The 27115-nt window shown below is 46.3% G+C and overlaps 1 protein-coding gene across 4 annotated transcripts in view; it reads left to right on the top strand.

The window, feature by feature from the left end:
* Positions 1–27115, top strand: part of npas1 (neuronal PAS domain protein 1) — a 625083-nt gene that overhangs the window by 352141 nt on the left and 245827 nt on the right. For all 4 annotated transcript variants that reach the window (XM_073029337.1, XM_073029338.1, XM_073029340.1 and 1 more), the window contains exon 4: positions 11899–11981. In XM_073029337.1, coding sequence (XP_072885438.1) covers positions 11899–11981 — 83 coding nt within the window. The remainder of the gene's footprint in view (positions 1–11898; positions 11982–27115) is intronic.

The raw sequence follows: 27115 nt of genomic DNA, 5'->3' as shown, positions 1-27115 counted from the left end.
AAGTGCAGCAGGCAGTGAAGAAGGCTAATGGAATGTTGGCCTTTATTACAAAGGGAATTGAGTACAAGAGCAAGGAAATCCTCTTGCATTGTACAGGACCCTGGTGAGACCACACCTGGAGTATTGTGTACAGTTTTGGTCTCCAGGGTTAAGGAAGGACATCCTGGCTGTAGAGGAAGTGCAGCGTAGATTCACAAGGTTAATTCCTGGGATGTCAGGACTGTCTTACGCAGAGAGGTTAGAGAGACTGGGCTTGTACACGCTGGAATTAAGGAGATTGAGAGGGGATCTGATTGCAACATATAAGATTATTAAGGGATTGGACAAGATAGAGGCAGGAAATATGTTCCAGATGCTGGGAGAGTCCAGTACCAGAGGGCATGGTTTGAGAATAAGGGGTAGGTCATTTAGGACAGAGTTAAGGAAAAACTTCTTCTCCCAGAGAGTTGTGGGGGTCTGGAATGCACTGCCTCGGAAGGCAGTGGAGGCCAATTCTCTGGATGCTTTCAAGAAGGAACTAGATAAGTATCTTATGGATAGGGGAATCAAGGGATATGGGGACAAGGCAGGAACCGGGTATTGATAGTAGTTGATCAGCCATGATCTCAAAATGGCGGTGCAGGCTCGAAGGGCCGAATTGTCTACTTCTGCACCTATTGTCTATTGTCTATTATCTACTGCCCTCAGTAGAGAGCACTGACCCCGCCCCCACCCCATCACCAGGCAACTTTGAGGCTTGGGGCCCAGTCATCACACATAAAAGACAACAAGCCCATATAGAGTATCAGTAAAAATACAACCATGCAAAATATACAAACCTAGAGGTTATCAAAATGTGGATAAGGATTTGAGCAGCGAAGGGTTAAAAGAGGGCGTCAGGTGAGCTCAGATCTCCTGAGTATTAAGGCAGGCAGGGAATAAAGAAATATTGATCATGTGAAGTCAGATGGGATAAGTTAAATGTGGCATCATCGTTGGCACGAGATATTGCGGGTTATTTATCGAGATACAGGGCGGAATAGGCCTTTCTGGCACTTCAAGTCATGCCACCCAGCAGTCCCTGATTTTAATCCTAGCCTAATCACAGGACAGTTTACAATGACCAACTAACCTACCAACCGGTACGTCTTTGGACTGTGGGAGGAAACCAGAGCACCCGGAGGAAACCCACGCGGTCATGGGGAGAACGTACAAACTCCTTACAGACAGTGGCAGGAATTAAACACGGGTCACCTGCACTGTAAAGTATGGGTGCTAACCGTTGAAGGGCCAGTTCTGTGCTGTATTGTTCTGTGTTCTGAGAGGCGCAGGACTGTTGTGAGTTTAGACAGCTGGGCGCCAAGGTTTGTTGCCATGACATCAGCCAATGTTGGATTGGAGAAACCGGGCTTATTGTCATTGAACAAAAAAAATCTGAAGGATGTACAAGATCATGGTAAGTTTACTGAAGGTAATCCAGGGAAACTGTGTGGTTCAAAGGAGCAGGGTGCAAAGATTTAACGTTTGGAGAAAAAGGTAGAAGCAGGGGGTAGGACAATGATTTGGGAATCACTGGAATTGGCCTGGTAGAGGAAACAGGAAGGAAACTGGAATTTTCAGGGCTTCAGGGAAAGAGCAGTGTTGGTACTGTACTAGGCCGTGGTGCAGGTTCAATGGGCTGAATGGCCTTTTCTGTGGTGGAACAGTTCTGTGATTCTAAGCATTATTGCAATAAGCTCCAGACCAGTGTATAAAAACATAAACACAAGAAAACCTGCAGATGTTGGCAATCCAAAGCAACGCACACAAACGCTGGAGGATTTCAGTAGGCCAGGCAGCTTCCATGGAAATGAATAAACAGTCAATATTTCAGTGCAAAACGTCGACTGTTTATTCATTCCCATAGACGCTGCACACCGTGCTGAGTTCCTCCAGCATCTTGAGTGTGTGTCTGTCGCTTGGTATAAAAACACGTTCCTTTCAGCTGGAGATCACTTCCTGAAGCCGAGGCGGATGGTGGCTTTCAAAGTCAGGCAGAAGATTGAAATGTTTTCAGGATTAGTGCAGTGTATACGTAAACTGACACTGCACAAACTGTTTGCTCACTCATATAGCACGAAAGGTCTAGATGGAGTAGACATGCAGAGGATGTTTCCAATAGTGGGGGAGTCTAGGAACGGAGGGCACAGCCTCAGAATGGAGGGGCAGAGGTGAAGAGGAATTTCTTGAACCGGAGGATAGTGGATCTGTGGAATTCATTGCCACATGCAGCTACGGAGGCCATGTCATTGGATATATTTAAAGAGGAAGTTGACAGGTTCTTAATTAGTAAGGGCATCAAAAGTTACAGGGAGAAGGTGGGGTTGAGAAGGAGGATAAGTCAGCCGTGATAGAATGGTGGAGTGGACCAGATGGGCCAAATGGACTAATTCTGCTCCTGTGCCTAATGGTCTTAAGGTCTAAATTATTTCCCACAAATCTTTCCACACGTCACACTGAAACCTTGTTGACCAGGTGCGTGCAGGATGTGGCAGGGGTTGGTTCTCCTAGTAAACCCAGAGTTAGCCTGACCATTTGTGCACAGTATGTCTCCTTCGGCCTGCAAACCCCATCCACTCCCTCAGGCCAGTTCCTCCCTTGGTTTGATTCCTGCCTCTGCCCAACCCCTCAGCCCAGTTCACCCCTCGGCCTATAGTTCAAAGTTCTAAGTAAATTTATTATCAAAGTACGTGTATGTTACCATAAAGTAGTTTTGAGATTTATTTTCTTAGGGTCTTTTACAGAAAAAAAAGAACCATAGAACCATAGAACACTACAGCACAGTACAGGCCCTTCAGCCCTCCATGTTGTGCTGACCCATATAATCCTTAAAAAAAGTACTAAACCCACACTACCTCATAACCCTCTATTTTTCTTTAATACAATAAATACAATACAGAAATACAATAGAATTTTATGAAAAACTATACATAAATGGGCAAAGACTGACAGACAAGCAATGTGCTAAAGAAGAAAAACTGTGCAAATAAAAGGAATGTTTTTTAAAGAGTTCCTGAAAAATGATTCTGTAGGTGATAGAAAAAAACCACAAAATGCTGGCAGAACTCAGCAGGCCAGACAGCATCTATGGGAGGAGGTAATAACGACGTTTCGGGCCGAAACCCTTCATCAGGAGTGAAGTAACATGGGATGGTCGAGGGGGAGATAAGAAGTGGGGGGAGGGATGAAGTAGAGAGCTGGGAAGTGATAGGGTAGGGGGAAATGGGCTAGGGGGAAGGTGAAGAATTATGGGAAATAAAAGAGAAAGAAAGGTAGGGCTGGGGGGAGAGATTATAGTGAGGGGGGAAAAAAGAGAGAGAAAGAGAACCAGACTAAAATAATAGATAGGGATGGGGGTAAGGGTGGGGGGCAGGGGTATCAACGGAGGTCAGTGAGTTGGATGTTCATGCCGGCAGGAAGGAGGCTACCTAGGCCGGAGATAAGGTATTGCTCCATCGACCTGCGTGATAGGTGATAGAATCAGTTCAGAGTTGAGGTGAGTGAAATTATCCGTGCCTGTCCAGGAGTCGGATGGTTGTGTGGTAATAACTGTTCCTCAGCCTGGTGGAGGTTATACTTATCTTTAAAGACTCTGCAGTTCCTGTTATGATGTATTGCTGGTTTCCGGTTACTCTCTTTTTTTATCGCTATTTTGTGCGACTTTGATCAGGGTGGCTCTGCGGCCTGCAGTCATCACACAACCCAAACTGAACTGAATTAAATTGAACATTGCAAAACTGTCTCAATGACTGCGGTTTAATGTCTTATATTCTCTGTTTTCTGCTCGTTTTTCGTTGTTTCTGTGATTCATTCTTCTTTTGCGCGTTGGGTGTTTGTTGTTTTTCTTTGAACGGGTTCCCTGCTGTTTCTTTGTTTCGTGGCCGTCTGTGGGAAGACGAATCTCAGGGTTGTATTCTGCGTACATACTTTGATGATAAATGTACTTTGAATCTTTGGTGTGGGTCCTAAGGTACCATTCATTACACGTAAACACAGAGCACAGAACATAATAGCGTAGTACAGACCCTTTGGCTCACAATATTGTGCTGACCTTGTAATCTACTCCAAGATCAATTTAAACCACTCCTTCACTGCCGTTCATTTTTTTGTTTGGGGCGGCACGGTAGGGGGGTTAGCGCATCGCTTTACGGTACCAGTGACCCGGGTTCAATTCCCGCTGCTGCATGTAAGGAGTTTGTATGTTCTCTCCATGACAGTGTGGGTTTCCTCCCACAGTCCAAAGACGTACCAGCTGGTTGGTGAGTTGGCCATTGCAAATTGTCCACTGATTAGGCTCGGATTAAATTGGCGGATGACTGGGTGGCGCGGCTTGAAGGGCCAGTAAATAAATAAATTTTTTTGTTCTGTATCCATGTGATAGTTCTGCAAATGACAGTAAACTGGACTTCAGCTGCCCAGACCCCAATGGAGTGAATGGTCTCTTTCACTCCGGCCTAACAGGTCAGCCTCTTACCTACCACCTGAGTGCCCGGAAAAAGTACTATAATCAGCGAAGTGGCTGAAGCCAACAACGGCAGGAGTGAGCTTGGAGCTGAGAATGAGGCCGGTTTGACGTGCTGTTTACTTGGATCAGTGCTGCGTTGAAAGCTGAGACTTCTCCCCATTGCATTCAGTGAGACCTGCCAGTCAGTCAATCAGCGCGGCGTGACTGGGATGCTCAATGTCTGTTTGTTTAGTTACTTGCTGGGGATATTTAACCAGTGTCGGCTCCTTGAGCTTTCAAGGCACGTAGTCAGCAGGGGGCCCTGGGCGGCCGTTGAGAACTCCAGCGCATATCACAAACACGTCAAAACTGCAGCACGAATTAGGCTCCCAACACGAGGTGAAAGAAGGCTTGTATTTATATCATGCTTTGCACATCCTTCCCGGGACATCCCAGATCACTCTAAAGCCGAGGTACCATTCACGGTGTAGTGGTCGAGTTATCTTGTGGCGCAAAGGAGGACCATTCGGCCTAATAAGTGCATGCTAGCCCTTCAGAGAATAATTCTGTCGGTCCCCTTTTTTCAACAAGTTACTCTACCTTCTGTACCTGACTGAGGTACCATTCATGTTGAATGGTCTTGCGGTGCAAATAGAGACCACTCAGCCCATTGAGTTCCTGCTAGCCCCTTCAAATTATTCTGTCAATCCCCTCTTTTCTACAAGTTACTCTCCCTTTTGGGAATAGAGGCAGATTGAGTAATTCTGCTTTGAAAGAGGGGCAACGTAGACAGCAATGAGCCCAGTGGCCTGTTCTCATGATTAAAACTTTCACTTAGAAATCAAGATGACCTTTCAGGCAATATTTAATGTTTTGGAAGTTGATAGACTTTGGAGGCAAGGCCTTGATTCCTTCTTGGTTACCGGGCGGCCCAGTGAACTTTGACATTGGCTCTGTGCTCTCAGTTCACCATGGCAACAGGGGGCAGAAAGTGACCTGGGCCTGAACAGCCTGACTTTGTCTGCGGAGAAAATGGGAACTGAGGAGCTTAAGACTGGTTGTGTATGATAGGCAAAGATTTTAGGGGCACAGGGACACATTTATTGGAAGAGTAGATCACAGTTATACTGGATATAGCCAATTAGACTCTCCCTTCCTGAATGACAACCTATCAGCTTCCTCCCGTGCCCAGAATCCTCAAGGTAATAACAGATATTCTCCAGCAAGAGTAAATCACAGAGGAATTGATAGCAAATTATTTTTTTATCAGTTCTAAACATGTTAATGGGTATAAAAATATTGACAACAGGGGATCAGGACTGCAGTTTTGATAGGCTGCATGCCTGTTAGGCAATTATCCAATCGGGAAGCCGGAGTTGGTTGCTTTCTGATTGGCTATGTTGGGTGACCAATGGCAGGAGTTGGGATGGAAGGCAGCTGAGGGTGAGAGTTCGCGTAATGAAGCCTTCTGGCATATGGGTGGTCCACTCTTGAATTCCAATAAACTCTTCTCGGGCTTCCAGCCAGGTACAGGTATCGATTATAACTGATGTTTCGAAGACAAACTCTGCCATCTTCATTGGGGTTGAAGTTTGTCATCAAAGCATCGGTTATAATCGATACCTGTACCTGGCTGAAAGCCAAGAAGAGTTACTTCTTCATTACCCCGGGAAAGTACTAGATCCTTTTTTAAAAGCATTCTTTCCAGTGATCATCATGAATCTGAATCAGATTTAACGTCATCAGCATACGTCATGAAATTTGTTAACTTTGCGGCATGATGAATTTAGAGAAAAAAACTGAATTACAGTAAGTATATATTTATAGAACCACAAAACATTACAACACAGAAAAAAGGCCTTTTGGCCCTTCTTAGCTGTGCCAAACCATTTTTCTGCCTAGTCCCACTGACCTGCACCTAGACCATATCCCTCCAAACCCCTCTCATCCATGTGCCTGTCCAAGTTTTTCTTAAATGTTAAAAGTGAGCCCGCATTCACCACTTCATCTGGCAGCTCATTCCACACTCCCACCACTCTCTGTGTGAAGAAGCCCCACCACCAATGTTCCCTTTAAACTTTTCCCCCTTCACCCTTAACCCATGTCCTCTGGTTTTTTCCTCCCCTAGCCTCAGTGGGAAAAGCCTGCTTGCATTCACTCTATCCGTACCCATCATAATTTTATATGATTTATGCATATTAAATAGTTAAAGTAAATAAGTAGTGCAAAATTGGAAATAAAAGTAGTGAGGTAGTGTTCATGGGTTCAATGTACATTTAGGAATCGGATGACAGAGGGGAAGAAACTGTTCCTGAATCATTGACTGTGTGCCTTCAGGCTTCTGTATCTCCTCCCTGATGGTAGCAATGAGAAGAGGACATGTCCTGGGTGATGGCGGTCCTTAATGATGGATGCTGCCTTTTGAGGCATTGCTCCTTGAAGATGCCCTGAATGCTACAGAAGCTAGTGCCCGTGATAGAGCTGACTAAGTTTACAACTCTCCTCAGCTTATTTCAATCCTGTGCAAGTGCTCCTACCCACACCCCATTTCCAGACAGTGATGCAGCCTGCCAGAATGCTCTCCACGATACATCTGTAGAGGTTTTCTAATGTTTTAGGTGATAAACCAAACCTCCTCAGACTCCTAATGAAATATAGCTGCTGTCTTTCCTTCTTTATATCTAAATGGATACACTGAAATCAAGTTAGAGATATTGACATCCAGGAACCTGAAATTGCTCACTCTCTCCCCTTCTGATCTCTCTATGAAGAATGGTTGGTGTTTCCTTTCTAAGTCCACAATCTTAGAAACTGCTGAAGTTGACTCCAAGGTTGTTGCTGTGACACCACTCAACTGGCTGGTATATCTCACTCCTCTCGTCTCCATCTGAGATTCTGCCAACAATGGTTGTGTCATCAGCAAATTTATACAAGGTATTTGAGCTATGCCTAGTGTAGGAAGAGTAGAGCAGTGGGCTAAGCACACACTCCTGAGGTGCGCCAGTGTTAATCGTCAGCGAGGAGGAGATGTTATGACCAATTCACTCAGATTGTGGTCTGGTTAGGAAGTCACAGATCCAGTTGCAGATGAACGTACAGAGGCCTGGGTTTTGTATCTTTTCTATCAGGACTGCAGGAATGATGGTGTTAAATGCCTAGTCAATATACAGCATCCTGACGTAGATATTTGTATTGTCCAGGTGATCCAAGACTGTGTGGAGAGCCATTGAGACTGTGTCTGCTGTAGACCTATTGTGGTGATAGGCCAACTGCAGTGTGTCCACAGCACCAGTGATGTCAGCACCACCACACAGTGTCACCCTTGGCTGGGGAATGGAGATGGGAGCTTTTGACCCAAGGCCGATAGTTTGGGATGAGCTGTGCTGAAACGTCTACCAGTGATAGGTCATAATAGTGTGGTTTGGTTACACGCTAGTTGGTAATGCCACCTCCAAGGTCCGGAGACCAAAGTTCAACCCTGATCTCAGTGCTGTCTGTTTGTGTGTTCTCGGAGTTCCACCCCAACCTGTTTCCTCCCAGATCAAAGATTTACTGATTGGTGGGCTAATTGGATGCTGTATCTTACTATTAGTATAATAATAATAATAATTTAAAAAATAATAATTATAGACATCCATTAATCCTGAGAGACCATGGATTTGCACCTTGGAAGGTTTCCAGGGCGCAGGCCTGGGCAGGGTTGTATGGGAGACTGGCAGTTGCCCAAGCTGCAAGTCTCCCCTCTCCACGCCACCGATGTTGTCCAAGGGAAGGGCTTGGCACCGGTGTCGTCGCAGAGCAATGTGTGGTTCAGTGCCTTTGTCAAGGACACAAAACACTGCCTCAGCTGAGGCTCGAACTAGTGACCTTCAGATCACTAGACCGACGCCTTAACCACTTGGCCACGCGGCAACATCTATTAGTGTAGGCCGATGGTAAAAGAATTAACAAGAGGGTTGTAGGCATCTGCAAAAGGAAATGGGTTACAGGTCTACAGGGAAACAAGAATCAAAGCATTGGGTGCAGGCAATGGGATATTATGTTGAAATTGTGTAAGACATTAGTGAGGCCTAATTTGGAGTATTATGTGCAGTTTTGGTCTCCTACCTATAGGAAAGATGTAAATAAAGTTGAAAGAGTCCAGAGAAAATTTACAAGGATGTTGCTGGGTCTGGAGGACCTAAGTTATTAGGAAAGATTATAAGGTTAGGACTTTATTCCTTGGAACATAGAGGATTGAGAGAAGATTTGATAGAGGTATGCAAAATTATGAGGGCTATAGATCGGGTAAATACAAGCAGGCTTTTTCCACTGAGGTTGGGTGGGACTACAACCAAAGGTCATGGGTTAAGGGTGAAAGGTGAAAAGTTTAAGGGGAACATGAGGGCAAAAGTCTTCACTCAGAGGGCCATGAAGTGTGGAATGAGTTGCCAATGCAGGTGGTGCATGCGAGCTCGATTTCGACATTTAAGAGAAGTTTGGAAAGGTACATGGATGGTAGGGGTAAGAAGGGCAGAGGTCCTGGGGCAGGATGATGGGTGTAGGCAGTTGAAATGGTTTGACATGGACTAGATGGGCCAAAGGGCCTGTTTCTGTGCTGTACTTTTCCATGACTCTGTGACTATAAATGGAATGGGTCTGAGATGATTATCCGTTTGGGAGCTAGTATTGATCTGATGGGACGAACAGCTCCCTGCGTTGCAATAACTAAGTAATGGCATCCAGCTCCTCTATGCTGGTAGTAACACATGGTCAGCTTTGATCAATAGTTTGCAATCTGAATCAGAAAGTGCTGTATTCAAATCCCAGTTCGGGTGCGTTGTGCCAAGAGCCATGCTGACGAGGTGCTGCAGAACTGAGAGAGTGCTGCACCGTTACATCTTTTACGTTCTCGTTGCAACATTACACCAGAATTGCAGCTGTCCTTTTCAACCATGCAAAGCATCCCACGGGAAAGGCAAATTCCCCGTTACAACCTGTCAGTTGATGGAAACTCCCCCTCACAAACTTCACAAGTCACTGCCAAGATGCTGGGATGCAGAATAAAAAAATTGCTGCTATAAAATTCAAGTGAGAATAAGTAAGCAATTTATCTTCTTTTAGTTCTCGTTTCTCAGCAGGTGCACAGGAAATTGCGATACAGACTACTATTTAACATAGAACATAGAATGTTTAGCACAGTACAGGCCCTTCGGCCCACAATGTTGTGGCAAGCTGTTAACCAACTCTGAGATCAATCTAACCCTTCCCTCCTAAATAGCCTCCATTTTCCTATCGTCCGTACTACCAATAACTTTGAACAGGAAATCCTACAAAAGGTAGTGGATTCAGCCCACTATATCAGAGGTAAATCCCTCCCAGCCATTGAGCACATCTACAAGAAACACCGTCTTGGAAAAGCAGCGTCCATCATCAGAGATCCTCATCACCCAGGCCATGCTCTTTTCTCGCTGCTGCCATCAGCAGAAGCTACAAGAGCCGCAGGACTCACACCACCAGGTACAGGAACAGTTACTACCCCTCAACACTATACTGTACTCACTTGTTCCCACAACCAATGATCTCACCTTAAGGACTCTTTATTTCATTATCTCATGTTCTTGTTATTTATTGATATTTATTTATATTTGCATTTGCACAGTTTGTTGTCTTCTGCAATCTGGTTGATCTTTCACTGATCCTGGTATCGTTACTCTTCCACAGATTTGCTGAGTATGCCCGCAGGAAAATGAACCTCAGGGTTGTATATGGTGATGTGTGTGTACTTTGATAATGAATTTACTTTGAACTTTGAAGAGTTTCTTAAATGCCCCTAATGTATCTGCCTCTAACATCACCTCTGGCAGTGCGTTCCACACACCTATGACTTTAACCCTACCTCTGATATCCCACCGATATGTTCTTCCAAACGCCTTAAAATTATGCCCCCTCATATTAGCCATTTCCCCCTGGGGAAAAGATCTCTGGCTGCCCACTCTATCTATGCCTCATCATCTTGTACACCTCTACCAAGTCGACTTTCAATCCTCTTTCACTCCAGTAAGAAAAGCCCAAGCTCTCTCGAGCTATCCTCCTACAAATTGCTCGACAATCCAGGCAGCATCCTGGTAAGTCTCCTCTGCACGCTCTCTGAAGCTTCCCGATCCAGGCATGTACCAGCCCCAAAACATGGCAGTAAAGGCAGGGGTCTCTCCCTAGTATCCTGGGCCAGTTTCTAGCCCTGCTTAACAGGTTATCTGGACAACTCAGTGACGAATATGGCAGTTTGCAGTCCACAAATTGGCTATTGTTAGAAGTCCATAACACCCTAAAATCTAGAAGCAGAATTAGGCTATTTGGCCCATCGTGTCTACTCCACCATTTCATCATGGCTGATCCATTTTCCCTCTCAGCCCCAATCCCCTACCTTCTCCCTGTATCCCTTCATGCCCTGACCAATCAAGAGTCTATCATTCTGTGTCTTAAATGACTTGTCCCCCACAGCACTTGTGGCAACAAAATCCACAGATTCACCACTTTCTAGCTAAAGAAAATCCTCCTCCTCTCCATTCAGCTGTGCCATCTGGTCTTAGACTCCCCCACCAGAGGAAGCATCCTCTTCACATCCACTCTATCGAGGCCTTTCGACATTCGATAGGTTTCAGTGAAATCACCCCTCATTCTTCTGAATTCCAGTGAGTAAAAGCCCAGAGCTATCAAACATTCTTCCTATGACAAACCTTTTAAACCTGGAATCATTTTCATGAACCTCCTTTGAACCCTTTGCAACGTCAGCACATCCATTCTTAGATAAGGGGCCCAAAACTGCTCACAATACTCCAAGTATTGTGAAACTGGCTGCCGTCTGACACTAGTTATACTTGAGCTCTGATAAATGCTGCATCCAATAAGACGCTATATAAATGCAGCTCAAAAAATTCACTGCAGATGCTGAAAATCTGAAATAAACGTGATAAGCTGTTGGAAACACTCAACGGGTCGGGCAGATGGAGGATTACAAAGATGAAACAGGAATTCATCACAGCTTGGAAACTGAGGGAAAAAAGTTAGGTTAAGTTGCAGAGAGGGTGGGGGATTGATGAGTTGGATAAAGGAGAATGTATCTGATTGGGTGGGGCCACAGTTGCCATGAGGATGGCAAGAAAAATTGACATGTTGCAGGGAGCGTTAATGGGGGGGGGAGGAGAAAAAGTGAGCCAACATCAAAGACACTGTCACCGAAATGACAGCCGTTTCTCTTCCTACAGATGCTTATTCCACCAGCTGAGTATTTCCAGGACTTATAAAAGAATGTTTATATAAATGTCATTTTTAAAAAATTAACCGTTTCCCCATTTGGTGCGCAGGTTAGGAAGTGCAGCAGAGGGTCCAGTCCAGTGAGGTCTGAGAACGCCGGTGATTATCTCGGTACTGACACAGTCTCATTTGTGTTGCAGCAATAGGAACTCAGCAACGAAGAAGCCCCACTTCCCTGGCTATCGAACTGTTTGAACAGCACGTGGGTGGACACATCCTACAGGTAAGGAGACACCTCCAGGTGGATCTTCGCACTTGAGAAATCTGGTTGTATCAAAGTCCTAAGTTTCTCTGATAGGACAAGGCGAGTCGCTGTCGGAGGGAAGCAATCATAAAAGGTCCAGCGTCTCACTGACAATTCCTTTCTCGACTCTTCCCTGTGAAGTTCAGCCACGTCAATTTGGTGGTCAGGCACTGAATGGTGCGTTAATGCAATTTTTAGGAAGCCTGGACCTCGTCAGACCGCAGCGCTGGGTTTCTTGCATCTCTGCGCAGTTTGTTTGCTTCTCAGTGTGCCAACGACGTGAACCGCAGCAGCGCAGATCAGAGGCTGAAGCTCAGGACGCGGCCCGCTTAAGGGGCAGGCACCCCTCACAAGCAGCGGCGCTGCAGGGGGTACTGAGTGGTGTGAGGGGAATGGGAAGGAAGGAGCGTGCTCTATGATGATCTGAGGGGGCAAATAGAGGCTCCCCCAGCGCTAAAGTCAAGCACTTCTCACTGGTGATGGTGTGGGGGAAAGCCCTAAGACAGAAAGTGAATTGAATTGAATTGATTTTATTACTTGCATCTTTCAAATACATGAGGAGTAAAAATCTTTATGTTACGTCACCGTCTAAATGTCAATTATGATAATTTATAATAAATAGTATGTACAACAGGACAGTCAATATAACATAGAAATACAATTGTGTCAACATGAGTTCATCAGTCTGATGGCCTGGTGGAAGAAGCTGTCCCGGAGCCTGTTGGTCCTGGCTTTTATGCTGTGGTACTGTTTCCCGGATGGCAGCAGCTGGAACAGTTTGTGTTTGGGGTGGCTCGGGTCCCCAATGATCCTTCGGACTCTTTTTACGCACCTGTCTCTGTCAATGTCCTGAATAGTGGGAAGTTCACATCTACAGATGCGCTGGGCTGTCCGCACCACTCTCCGCAGAGTCCTGCGATTGAGGGAACCCGTTTGCCAGAAAATCCTTGTGGCCTGTTTTGGCATTGGTTTATTGGTGTCACCTAGAATACAGCACCGTACAGGCCCTTCGGCCCACAATGTGGTGCTGACCTTTTAACCTACTCCAAGATCAGTCTCACTTTTCCCTCCTACATAGCCCAACATTTTTCCATCATCCATGTGCCTATCTAAGGGTTTCTTAAGTCTGCCCCTGCAATACTTTCCAAGCAGCCACCACTCTTTGAGTCACAAAGGTTACTCAGACGTCCCATAAAACATAGAACAGTATAGCACAGGAACGGGCTCGCAATGTTGTACCAAACCCAACAGATTAGTAATCAAATGGCCAACATAACTAATCTCTTCAGCCTGCACAGAGTGCATATCCTTCACATTTCCCAAATATTTATGTTTCTATCTAAATGTCTTTTAAAAGTCTTTGAAGTATCTGACTCTACCGCCACCCCAGGCAGTGTGTTCCAAGCTCCCACCCCTCTGCGTGCAAAAAATTGGCCCCTCACATCTCCTTTCAACTTACCCCCTCTCACCTTAAGTGTGTGCCCTCTGGTATTAGAGATTTCAACCCAAAGGAAAATGCAGTACGCTGTCTGCCGACTCTATCTATGCCTCTCATACTCTTATCAGGTCTCCCCTCAACCTCCGCTGCTCCAGAGAAAACAACCCAAATTTGCCCCCCCCCCCTTCGTTGTAGCACGTGCCCTCTAATCCAGGCAGCTTCCTGGTAAACGTCTTCTTCAAAGCCTCGATGTCCTTGCTATAATGGGGGCGACCAGAATTCATGCAATAATCCAGCTGCAGCCTAACTAAAGTTTTTTAAAGCTGCCACTAACTTTCTGACTTCCGTGCTCAGTGCCTTGACTAATAAGGGCAAGCTTGTCATATGATTTCTTAACCGCCCTGTCAACCTGTGTAGCCACTTACAGGGAGCTATGAACGCAGACGCCAAGCTCCCTCTGCTCATCGACACTGTTAAGGGCCTTGCCTTTAACAGTGTACTATCTCTCTTTACCTTTGACCTACCAAGGTGCAACACTTCACATTTGGCCAGGTTAAGCTCCATCAGGATCAGAATCAGGTTTATTATCACCGGCAAGTGACGTGAAATTTGTTAACTTAGCAGCAGCAGTTCAATGTGACACATAATCTAGCAGAGAAAAAAATAAAATTAAAATAATAAATAAACAAGTAAATCAATTATGTATATTGAATAGATTTTTTTAAATGTCAAAACAGAAATACTGTATATTAAAAAAAAGTGAGGTAGTGTCCAAAGATTCAATGTCCATTTAGGAATCGATGGCAGAGGGGAAGAAGCTGTTCCTGAATCGCTGAGTGTGTGTCTTCAGGCTTCTGTCCCTCCTACCTGATGGTAACAGTGAGAAAAGGGCATGCCCTGGGTGCTGGAGGTCCTTAATAATCGACGCTGCCTTTCTGAGACACTGCTACCTGGAGATGTCCTGGGTACTTTGTAGGCTAGTACCCAAGATGGGGTTGACTGGATTTACAACTTTCTGCAGCTTCTTTCGGTCCTGTGCAGTAGCCCCTCCGTACCAGACAGTGATGCAGCCAGTCAGAATGCTCTCCATGGTACAACTATAGAAGTTGTTGAGCCAATTCTCCACCCACATCCGCAACTGATCTATATCCCACTGTGTTCTTTGCCAGTCTTCTATGCTATCCACAACACCACCAATCTTTGTATCTGTTGTGTATTTAATATTTCAATAACATTTAAGTAATCTGTTATATATTGTTTAATTAAGCATTCTTGTTCATTCAAATACAGTAATTAATTACGTGCTATATGTAAAAACACGTTAATTGCATACGTCATCGCGCTACGATGTGACCCACCCATCTACACTTTCATCCAGATCATTTATATACATCACAACCTGAGGCCCAGTGCAGGTCCCTGCGGCCACCACTGATTGCAGACCTCCAACTCAAATAAGTCCCTTTGACCACTATACTCTGTGTTCTATGGCTAAGCCAGTGCTGAAACCAAATTGCCAATTCACCATGGATCCCATGCATCCCAATCGTCTGAATGAGCCTCTGGTGAGGGACTTTGTCCTGAGCCTTAATAAAATCCATGTAGACAACATCCACAGCTCTACCTTCATCAATCATCTTTATCATAAGTTACTCAGGCGTGACTGGCCTTGTGCCAAAGCCATGCGCGCTCTTCTTAGTTAGGTCAGGGTTTGCCCCAACACTTTCCTTCAATCGCCTTAAAATGATGCCCCCTCATATTAGGCGTTTCTGCCCCCGGAAAACTGTGCTGTATCTATAAGTCTTATCATCTTGTACACCTCTATCAGCCATCTTCGCTCCAAAGAGAGAAGCACGAGCTCACCTGGGCTACTTTAGCCAGAGAGTTTGTTACCACAGGCGGCTGTGGGGGCCACAAGGCAGAGGTTGATAAGTTATTGATTAGTCAGGGCATGAAGGGATACAAAGAGAAGGTAGGAGACTGGGGTTGAGAGGGAAATGGATCAGACATGGTGAAATGGTGGAGCAGATTCAATGAGCCAAATGGCCAGATTCTGCTCCTATCTCTTATGGCCTTATGGTCTCACTTAACCTATCCTCATAAGGCATGCCCTCTAATCCAGGCAGCATCCCGGTGAATCTCCTCTGCACCCTCTCTAATCCAGGCAGCATCCTGGTGAATCTCCTGTGCACCCTCTCTAATCCAGGCAGCATCCTGGTAAATCTCCTCTGCACCCTCTCTAATCCAGGCAGCATCCTGGGGAATCTCCTCTGCACCCTCTCTAATCCAGGCAGCATCCTGGTCAATCTCCTCTGCACCCTCTCTAATCCAGGCAGCATCCTGGTCAATCTCCTCTGCACCCTCTCTAATCCAGGCAGCATCCTGGTGAATCTCCTCTGCACCCTCTCTAATCCAGGCAGCATCCTGGTGAATCTCCTCTGCACCCTCTCTAATCCAGGCAGCATCCTGGCGAATCTCCTCTGCACCCTCTCTAATCCAGACAGCATCCTGGCGAATCTCCTCTGCACCCTCTCCAATCCAGGCAGCATCCTGGTGAATCTCCTCTGCACCCTCTCTAATCCAGGCAGCATCCTGGTGAATCTCCTCTGCACCCTCTCTAATCCAGGCAGCATCCTGGTGAATCTCCTCTGCACCCTCTCTAATCCAGGCAGCATCCTGGTGAATCTCCTCTGCACCCTCTCTAATCCAGGCAGCATCCTGGTGAATCTCCTCTGCACCCTCTCTAATCCAGGCAGCATCCTGGTGAATCTCCTCTGCACCCTCTCTAATCCAGGCAGCATCCTGGTCAATCTCCTCTGCACCCTCTCTAATCCAGGCAGCATCCTGGTCAATCTCCTCTGCACCCTCTCTAATCCAGGCAGCATCCTGGTGAATCTCCTCTGCACCCTCTCTAATCCAGGCAGCATCCTGGTCAATCTCCTCTGCACCCTCTCTAATCCAGGCAGCATCCTGGTCAATCTCCTCTGCACCCTCTCTAATCCAGGCAGCATCCTGGTGAATCTCCTCTGCACCCTCTCTAATCCAGGCAGCATCCTGGTGAATCTCCTCTGCACCCTCCTCTCTAAAGCTTCCAAGTGAGAAGTTTTTGTTTTACGAGCCATCCAGTCAGATCAGGCCGTGCTTAGGTGCAGCAGAAAGGAAAATAATGCAGACTACAGAGTTGCAGTTACAGAGAAAGTTAGTTACTGCCTGATATGAAGCAATGAAGGTCCTCCCTCTCTGTCTGTCCTTGGCCATCTTCTCCATTGTGTCCCAGGTGTGCTCCAGTGTGCTCATTACTGCCTCTGTGGTAGGGCACCAAGTTGTCTTTAGTCTCCCGCGTTTCCTCCATATTTCAGTTCTGCAGTGAAGTGCTGCCGTATTGATGGAGTTGGCCTGTCTCCTCATCACGTGCAAAATACTTCTCCAACGTTTCCTCACGGTGTCCTCTTGGTGACACTGAAGGACTAGGATGTGGTTGGAAATCATTCTCGGCTGGAAAATACGGAGCTTTTCCAGAGGCTGTTGGTACTGTTGGCCATGGTGGTTTTGAAATATGGAAGAAAATGTCGAACTCGAACGGGTCAATGACAAAGGGATGGAGACTTACAGTCTCCCCTACCCCCACCCCCCCAACTTGTGGAATCTGAACTGATTCTTGCTCAGGGACAATCTAGTGAGAGCAATTGATTGTGGACACAAGGAGCTAAACCAGAGACCATTCTCAGGCTACGTCCACACTAGACCGGATAATTTTGAGAACGCCGGTTTCGCGTAAAAACGATAGGCGTCCACACCAAGCGTTTTTGAAAATATCTCTGTCCACATTGAAACGGAGATTTCGGTGAATCTCCTCCTACTGCACATGCGTAGGGCACATCTACCGAAAACAAGCGACATGTTTGGTGTCGAATCTCGCTGTGAAAGACGGTGCGTGTTTGTGTAGTTACAGACTAGAAAAACTTAAACGACGGACAGCTGTTGGCTCTCGCTCAGGAGGACTTAAAAGTAAAAAAAAACAAATACTGGAGCGTACGGAGGCAACCGACAGGGAGTCACGGACAGATTGACCCGGCTGATGACGAACATTGAAAAACTGACTAACTGTGTTGCATTAATAAAGCCCCTTGTTAAATGTATAAAACATGTCTGCATCAGTGTTATCTTGTATTCCCATACAATGTTACATTAGGCTGTTACACATCTATTGTCAGAGAAGTACTTGCATAAATAGGGAAACCACTTTCATACGAGCAAAGACAGAAAATAGGGCAAAGTGAGTTTACGTATTTATTCAGTAAGTTATGGGTCAAAGTATTTGGTGAGCACATTTCTAACTCTTCTGGTTTCAGTCTCGTCGCCGTCTGTTCTGAAATTGTTAGGTTGCGTTCAGGAAAACAATGAAATAGCGCGCTGCCGTCTGACAGCGTTTTCAGATTTCTCTGGTTACCCCATCCACACTGATCCGCCCAAAAGGCATTTTCAAAATTATACACCCTGGAAAGCGTTTCTGAAAAGCTCCAGTTTCGGGGGACAAAAACGCCGTTTTAGTGTGGACGGAGGGTAAAAACAAAGAGAAAAAGCTTTTGTTATGGAATTATCTTGTGTAGTGTGGACGTAGCCTCAGACATGTTTGTAAACTGCTAAAACCCACTGAAGAAGCCGTCTGTAATCTCGTATTACTCAGTGTCTAGGTTGCCTCATTTGACTGGTTTGGACCAATGGGAGTCGAAAGGAGCATATACACAAGGCTGGGGGTTGGGGAGGGGGCAGAAACCAGAGAATAATGTGTGTTATAGCCCTGAATCAGAGCCGATAAAAAGGTAACACACACACAAAATGCTGGAGGAACTCAGCAGGCCAGGCAGCAGCTATGGAAAATAGTGCAGTCGCCGTTTCAGGCTGAAATCTTTCAGCAGGGCTGGAAAGAAAAAAGATGAGGAGTTTCAAGCCCAAAGCATCGACTGTACTCTTTTCCACAGACGCTGCCTGGCCTGCTGAGTTCCTCTGGCATTTTGTGTGTGTTACTCAGATTTCCAGTATCTGCAGATTTTCTCTTGTTTGCCAGTTAAAAGGTGTTAAAGGTGAACCAGGTGAAGCATATCCAATGACATTGAAACACTACATTTGAATTGATAAGGAGTGGATATAAAAATGGACACTTTGATTGCACAGTCAGCGATAACTCTTTCGGGAGAATCACCATCGCAAGGAAGAACCCCATGCCAGGGCCTGGGAAGCGATAGGATCAGTCGTCTGGCCAACGGAGATCCACTATTTCGGTGTCATAAATTAGAAAAGTGGTCTGAGTGATGTTACGTATCCCGTAACTGGATCACTTACCAGCAAAGATAGAGAGGTCCGCTGAAGTCTGATGGTACCATTTTTAAACGTTTTTATTTATAAAGGGACACAAAAGTAAGGTTAATACAAACATTCAGATAACATACGTCGTCAATACTCAATCTAAAGCGCAGGTATAGTAATAATTAATAAGAAATAAGCTCTATCGTTGTCTAGGGGTAATGTATATATTGTCCGCTGTATATCTAAAAGTCTCTTGCGGTCACTGCAGTTCCACCAGCTGCCGTCTTTTGTGGTGTCGCGGTGGTGCACTTTTGTTGGAGAGAGAGAGATAGAGATTGAATGGAACAGTTACCCGGCAGGTTTTTCCAACCTTTATGAGTTCGATCCGTCGGAGTTTCATTGGGGAATGGCCGCTCCCTTGTGACCTCTCCTGTAGCTAAGCCGTTCTTCCGTGGTGAGGTCGCCAATCCCAGGCAAGGAAAAGACGCACACGAACCCCCACCGGCTGTCGCTGTTAAACGCTGTCACAGGATTTCTAGCGTGTCTTCTGGTGCGTCTGGGGGGCCGTCTTTACAACCCCTCTTTTATCTGAACTCACGGGGTCTCAGATGTCAATCAGGTTGGGATGATGCAATCTCTCTCCATCTCTCCACCCACGTTGCCCTGAGGGTATACACGTAGTACAGTTCCCAATTCACAAAGGTGTCTCCACAAGACAATGACCACAGTCGCCAGCTTTTGCCTCGCCGTGAAAACGAGGGACACCGCACGTATCTCTCTCTTCTCTTGGGTCATTGACCCCCCCCTTCACTAGGGCTCTTGCGATTCTCACAAAGGAGGGGGCTGGGGTCATAACAGTGAGTACTGGTACAGTAGTATTCATGATTTAAGTTGTTGGCCCGGGGTCAACAGGGTTACGTTGTTGTTTGTGCAGAGACAATAAAGTGAGAGCTTCGATTAATTTCCAGTTGCTCAGTGAGTTTCCTGGTTCCGTTGATGAGCGTGGAATGAATACAGCTTGGCAAGGCCGTTGCAGACAGTGGAAGGTGGACTAATACATTGCAAGGGCCACAACAAGATAGGTTGGGAGGTGAGGCGTTGGTCTTTGGCACGTGAAAGGTCCATTCGAGAACCTGATAACAAGCTTCATCTGAGTCTGGTGCTGCACGATTTCAGGTCTGTTTCTTCTGCACGTTGGGAGAATGGTCACCCACGGTAGTCGCAACCAGTCCATCACAGGCAAAGCTCTCCCAGCCATGAAACGCTGTCACAGGAAAGCAGCGTCCATCATCAGGGTTACCCACCATCCAGGACATGCTCTCTTCTCACTGCTGCCATCAGGGAGGAGGTACGGGAGCCTCAGGACCCGCACCACCAGGTTCAGGAACAGCTATTACCCATCGATCATCACACTCTTGAACCAAACTCCACTCGATTTCAGTTGCCCCATCATTGAAATGTTTCACAACCAATGGATTCAATCTGCCCCTGGCCCAGGCAGTCGTCCCCACAAGCTTCAAGATCGCCACCGTCGTGCCAGTGCCGAAGCATTCCACTGCCGCGGGCCTGAATGACTTCCGCCCAGTTGCACTCACCCCCATCACTGCAAAGTGCTTTGAGAGGCTGGTTCTGTCACATCTGAAATCCTGTCTGCCCACTACCCTGGACCCCCATCAATTTGCCTATCGCATCAACAGGTCAACGGAGGACACCATCTCCACGGCACTTCACTCTGCCCTGACCCACTTGGACAGCCCCAACCCTTACGTCAGAATGCTGTTCATTGACTTTAGTTCGGCATTCAATACTGTGACCCCCTCCAAGCTGATCGCCAAACTTCACCAGCTTGGTATCAGCTCATCCCTCTGCAATTGGACCTTGGACTTTCTGACCAACAGACCCCAATCTGTTAAGTTAGACAACCTCTCCTCCTCCACTCTCACCCTGAACACTGGCGTGCCTCAAGGCTGTGTGCTGAGCCCTCTTCTCTACTCCCTTTTCACCTATGACTGCGTTCCAGTACATGGTTCTAACTCCATTATCAAGTTTGCAGATGATACCACAGTGATTGGCCTGATCAGAGGGGATGATGAGATGGCCTACAGGGACGAGGTCCAGCACCTGGCCACGTGGTGTGCCGACAACAACCTGGCCCTCAACACCCAGAAGACCGAGGAGATCATTGTGGACTTCAGGCATGCTAGGAGCCACACTCACATCTGCAACAGCGCCTTTATTTCCTGCAGAGCATCAAGAAAGCTCACCTCTGTCCCAGGATACTGACGGACTTTTACCGCTGTACCATTGAGAGCATACTCACCAACTTCATCTCAGTGTGGTATGGCAATTGTTCCGTATCGGACCGCAAAGCACTCCAGCGGGTGGTGAAAAATGCCCAGCGGATTATCGGCACCCAATTGCATCTACCATAAGCGCTGCCCGGGCAGGGCGAAAAAACATTATCGGGGATGCATCTCACCCTAACCATGGACTTTTTACTCTCCTCCCATCCGGTAGGCGCTACAGGAGCCTCCGCTCCCGCACCAGCAGGCTCAGGAAGAGCTTCTTCCCTGAGGCTGTGACCCTGCTGAACCTCACATCACAGTATTGCACCCATATTGTACTGTCTCAGTACTTTTATATTTGTGTGCTGTAGCACTTACTTTTTATTCACAGTTATTTTGTAAATAACACTATTCTTTGCATTTCTGGTTAGATGCTAACTGCATTTCATTTGGTTTTGTATCTGTACTCGGCACAACGACAATAAAGTTGAATCTCATCTAATTTGCTTTCAAGGACTCTTCACCTCATGTTTTCAGTATTTATTGCTTATTTATTTATTATGATTATTTTTCTTTTTGAATTCATGCAGTTTGTTGTCCTCTGCACTCTGGTTGATCACCCAAGTTGGGGCTGTCTTTCATTGATTCTGTTGTGATTATTATTCTATAAATTTATTGACCTTGCCCATGAGAAGATGAATCTCAGGGTTGTATATGGTGACGTATATGTAGTTTGATAATAAATTTGCTTTGAACTTCTGAACTTTGAACCATCAGACACCTGAACCAACCTCAACATTGAACAGATTCCACAACCTATGGACTCTCTCTCATAGACCCCAACTCATGTTTCTGTTCCCTTTTCATTGGTACACTGTTTATTTATTTACTTGCTTATTTACTTAGTGAGATACAACCTTTCCAGTCCAGCAAACCCCCCCCCCACCCCTTATTTAACCCCTAGCCTAATCATGGGGCAATTTACAATGACCAATTAACTTACCAACCAGTACATCTTTGGACTGTGGGTGGAAACCAGAGTACCCGGAGGAAACTGGCACAGCAGCAGTGAGAACATACAAATTCATACACACAGGCAGCGGTGGGAATTGAACCCAGGCCACTGGTACTGTAAACCGTTGTGCTAACCATTACACTACCGTGTCACCCCCTGTGTAACATTTCATTAATTCCATTTTATTTCTCTTTTATAAATGCCTGCCAGAATATGAATCCCAAGGTTGCATGTGATTATGCACTTTGATAATAAACTTACTTGGATTTTGAAGGGGGAAAGGAGAATTTTTGGGATGGGAAGCGTTCTTAATTACATTGACGGTTTTCCTGAGGCAGCAAGAAGCGTAGACAAAGTCAATAATGTGGGGGTTAGTGTGTGTGAGATCGACTGGGCCACGTCCTTCCTTACTGCCTGTTACGCCAATGGCGTTTAGAATGTAGAACACAGAAATCTACAGCACATAACAGGCCCTTCGGCCCACAATGTTGTGCCAACCATGTAACCTACTCCAGAAACTGCCTAGAATTACCCTACTGCATAGCCTTCTATTCTTCTAAGCTCCATGTACCTCTCTAAGAGGCTCTTAAAAGACCACTTCCAACACTGCTCGGTACTGGCAGCCCATTCCGCGCACCCACCACTCTCTGTGTGAAAAACTTACCCCTGACATCCCCTCTGTACCTACTTCCAAGCACCTTAAAACTCTGCCCCCCCCCCCCCCCCCATCCTGCACATCCTCAGACTGCGTTAGTTGTTAAATGCATTTTGCTGCCTGTTTCGGTGTTTCATGTCCATATAGCAAATAAAGTTAAACAGTTCCACAGAAACAACAGCATGGGGTTTGATATAGAGCAGGGGTTCCCAGCACGTTTATGCCATTAACCCAGGTTGGGACCCCCTGATATAGAGTAAGGCTCTCTCTCTGCCTTGTCGCAGTTTAGGAACAGGAGTGTTAGCACACACTATTCTACCAGGTCAGAAGGTGTAGTGTTGGACTGCAAAGCAATAGGAAATTCACAGCCAGCTGGTCGGTATCTTCAGAGAGAGAAACAGTCAGTTTCAGGCTGAGAACTCTCGCAGGAGAGACGACTAAAAACTGGTTGAACTTGCAAATTTTAAGATGCCTTAAAAGAGAAGGGAGAGAGTGAGAAAGAGAGAGAGAGACATGGAGAAAGAAAGACAGAGAAACAGAAAGGGTCAGAAAGAGACCGAGAGAGAGGTGTAGAGAGAGAGAGAAAGAGAGAGAGAGAGAGAGAGAGAGAGAGAGAGAGAGAGAGAGAGAGAGACATGGAGAAAGGCAAAGAAAGGGGATAGATAGAGAGAGACATGGAGAAAGAAAGACAAACAGAAAGGGTCAGAAAGAGACCGAGAGAGAGGTGTAGAGAGAGAGAGAAAGAGAGAGAGAGAGAGAGAGAGAGAGAGAGAGAGAGAGGAGAGAGAGAGAGAGAGAGACAGACAGACAGACAGACAGACAGACAGAAACAGAGACAGGGTCAGAAAGAGATAGGGGGGTAGAGAGAGGGAGTGGAGAGAGGGAGACATTGAGAGAGATTGAGACAGAGAAACAGACGGGGTCAGAAACAGACAGAGAGAGAGACAGAGAGACATGGAGAGGGAGAAAGACGGGGAGAGAGAGAGAGGCAAGAGAGAGAGAGACAGAAAGAGAGTGAGGAAAGGGGAGAGAAAGAAAGAAAGACAGAGAAAGAGGAAAGAGAGAATTAGGCAGAGAGAGTCACACACAGAAAGAGAGAGAGAGAGAAAGGAAGGAGAGTGAGAAAGAAAGAAAGAGAGAGACAGGAGGAGAGATGGAGACAGAGAGAAAAGGAGAGAAGGGGTAGAGTAAGATGGGCAGAAATGTCATGGCTGGAAATTCCAGCAGTGAGAGCCCGAAATTTGAAGACACGGCCAGCAATGATTGAAATCTCAAGGGCCCACAACTGGAGACAGGGGAGGCTTGTAAGGGCCGGAGGAAGTGGAGCTGGGGTGAGGGAAAGTTTTGAGAACGAGAACTGGTCGGCTCTGCAGGACGAGGAACCGATGCACGAGGCCACACGGTGGTGGGAAGGGTGGTGACGGGCGAATTGCGACAGGGAAATGAACTTTGAAAGGATCGGTTTTGAACGTTGCTGTAAACCAGTGTGGAGCATCAAAAGGGGAAGGGGTGGTGGGGGGGGGGGGGGGAGGTGGGAGAAAGAGCACGGATTTGCAGGCGGGATGTGAAGTTCCTGAGATACACTGGAAGTCCATTGAGGCCTGGTCTTTTCAAAGTGAAGCCAGCTCTTGGCAGATTATACCCATTAATCCATTGTCTAACTGATAGCAGAAACTTGCAGGTTGACATTTATATGTGAGCTTCACTGAATGGAGATGGATTAGACTAATTACGGTTGGAGAGTAGTCATTATGATTGTCTTTTTAGGCTGTAGGCTAATTGCATAGAATGGCACGTGGAAATAATTTTTAAACTGTAATTCATCAGCTGCCAAGCATATCGCCTGAGTTATTGCCCAATCCATTGTCAGACTGTAGATATTATAAATGGCTCAATTCTGAAAAAAATTAACCACAATTGTATTTGAGTGGAAAAGTGAGGTACTTCCACATTATAATTTCACTTAAGCTTTTTCATTTAAAAACAAGCACACATTAGCAGTAAATTTAATTAATCTAGATCCTGTGCCATGGAACAAAGATTAAGAGGGCCAGTGTGATATTTCCCCTTTCTGCATATCCAGAAAACTCAGACTCCCATTCTCCCATCACCCACTTCCTAACCCCCACCCCGCTCACTAACATACATTAACTCCCGGTTAAGCAGCAACTTGATGATAATGCACTCAAACGGGTGCTTTTCTTCCCCCTACGTACATATCTCTCTCTATCCAAGCACCGTGGAGGAGTTTCTGATTCCGGGCTCTTGTGTGTGTCCCGTCTCCCCATTACTCCCACCCCCCCATCCTCACCACGTTCTACAGGGGTTGTATCGAGAACATCCTGAGCAGCTGCAACATTGCCAGGTTCAGAAATTGCACTGTCTCGGATCGCAAGACCCTGCAGCGGATAGTGAGGTCAGCTGAGAAGATCATCGGGGTCTCTCTTCCCACCATTACAGACATTTACACTACACGCTGCATCTGCAAAGCAAACAGCATTATGAAGGACCCCACGCACCCCTCATACAAATTCTTCTCCCTCCTGCCATCTGGGAAAAGGCACCAAAGCATTCGGGCTCTCACGAGCAGACTATGTAACAGTTTCTTCCCCCAAGCCATCAGACTCCTCAATACCCAGAGTCTGGACTGACACCAACTTACTGCCCTCTACTGTGCCTATTGTCTTGTTTATTATTTATTGTAATGCCTGCACTGTTTTGTGCACTTTATGCAGTCCTGGGTAGGTCTGTAGTCTAGTGTAGTTTTTTCTGTGTTGTTTTTACGTAGTTTAGTGTAGTTTTTGTACTGTGTCATGTAACACCATGATCCTGAAAAACGTTGTCTCGTTTTTACTGTGTACTGTACCAGCAGTTATGGTCGAAATGACAATAAAAAGTGACTTGACTTGACTTGATTACTCTTTTATACTTTAAACTTTAAGCTTCTGTTTTTATTAAGGTGAAACGCGCTTCGAGCTGTGCCGCCAACCGCAGTATGCCTCTGGAACCCTTGGAGAGAACATACAAGCTCTTTACAGGCAGCGGCAGGAATCGAACCCAGGTTGCCTGCACTGTAAACCATTGTGCTAACCACTGCACTACCAGGCTCTGTCATTTCAGGATCATTTATAATATGACTGGCATATGTTATGGAATTTGCTGTTGTTGTGCAGCAGTACAACACCATATCTCATAATATAAACTGTAATTTACAGTAAGAAGCACTGTGTGTGTGGGGAGGGTGGTGGGGGGGGGGCAGCACGGTAGCGTAGGGGTTAGCACAACGCTTTACAGAACCAGTGACCCAGGTTCAACTCCTGTCACTGCCTGTGAGGAGTTTGTACGTTCCTCCCGTGACCGTGTGGGTTTCCTCCTGGTGCTCCTGTTTCCTCCCACAGTCCAAAGACGTACCGGCTGGGAGGTTAGTTGGCCACTGTAAATTGCCCCATGATGATGCTAGGATTAAATCGAGGGATTGCCATTGGCGCAGTTTGAAGGGCCGTATTATCAATAAACAAATAAATAAAACTGTGAATTACATTAATGTGTGCGTGCGTGTGTGTGCACGTGCGCGTGCGCGTGCCCTTAACTCGTGGTGGAGTCGTCGGGACGCCGCCATGACAAGCTTTTTGCACCGATCTTTTTGGTGATTGCTCATCGTACGGCGTGTTTTGGGCGTCTGAAACCTGGCGGAGCCCATCCCTCTCCAGGTTTTTGGAGCCGGCCGGATTCGAACTCGGGAGCCTTCGAAGTCCAGCACTGATGCCACTCGCCACCAGCCGGCACATTAATATATATTGATACATTAATATGTATCAATATATATCAAAAGTTAAATTAAATAATTAATGCAAAAAAGTAGTGAGTTAGTGTTCATGGAGTCAATGTCCATTTTGGAATCGGATGTCAGAGGGGATGAATCATTGAGTGTGTGCCTTCAGGCTCCTGTACCTCCTCCCTGATGTTAACAATGAGGAGAGAGCATGTCCTGGGTGGTGGGGGCCCTTCATTTACAACTATTCCTTCAGCTACTTGAGCTCCAAGCACAGGAATTCCCTTACTCAACCTCTCGCCTCTTTCATGCACACTTTAGACCTAGCTCGATGACCGATCTTTTCTCTGTGTTTGTTAACCTGGCCCAGTGACGAATCTGACAATGTCCCCAGTTATTGGCGATATTGGGGTAACATGGGAGTACTATTGTTGGGTCAGCAGGGTCAATACGGGCATGAAACACTGATATACAGAACGGTGCAAAAGTCTTAGGTACGGTATATACAGCTAGGGTGCCTAAGACTTTTTCACAGTACTGTATTTGTCGACGTGGAGTGGACAGCAAGTTTGTAAATCTGGTGAGAGCAAAGGATGTTGGGAATGGTGAGGGTGGAGCACTGCGGGAGGGCTGCAGGAGGG

Source organism: Hemitrygon akajei, chromosome 25 (assembly GCF_048418815.1).
Source record: "Hemitrygon akajei chromosome 25, sHemAka1.3, whole genome shotgun sequence".
NCBI classification, from domain to species: domain Eukaryota; kingdom Metazoa; phylum Chordata; class Chondrichthyes; order Myliobatiformes; family Dasyatidae; genus Hemitrygon; species Hemitrygon akajei.
The sequence above is the reverse complement of the archived record's forward strand: the minus strand, read 5'-3'. Positions and strand labels throughout refer to the sequence as shown.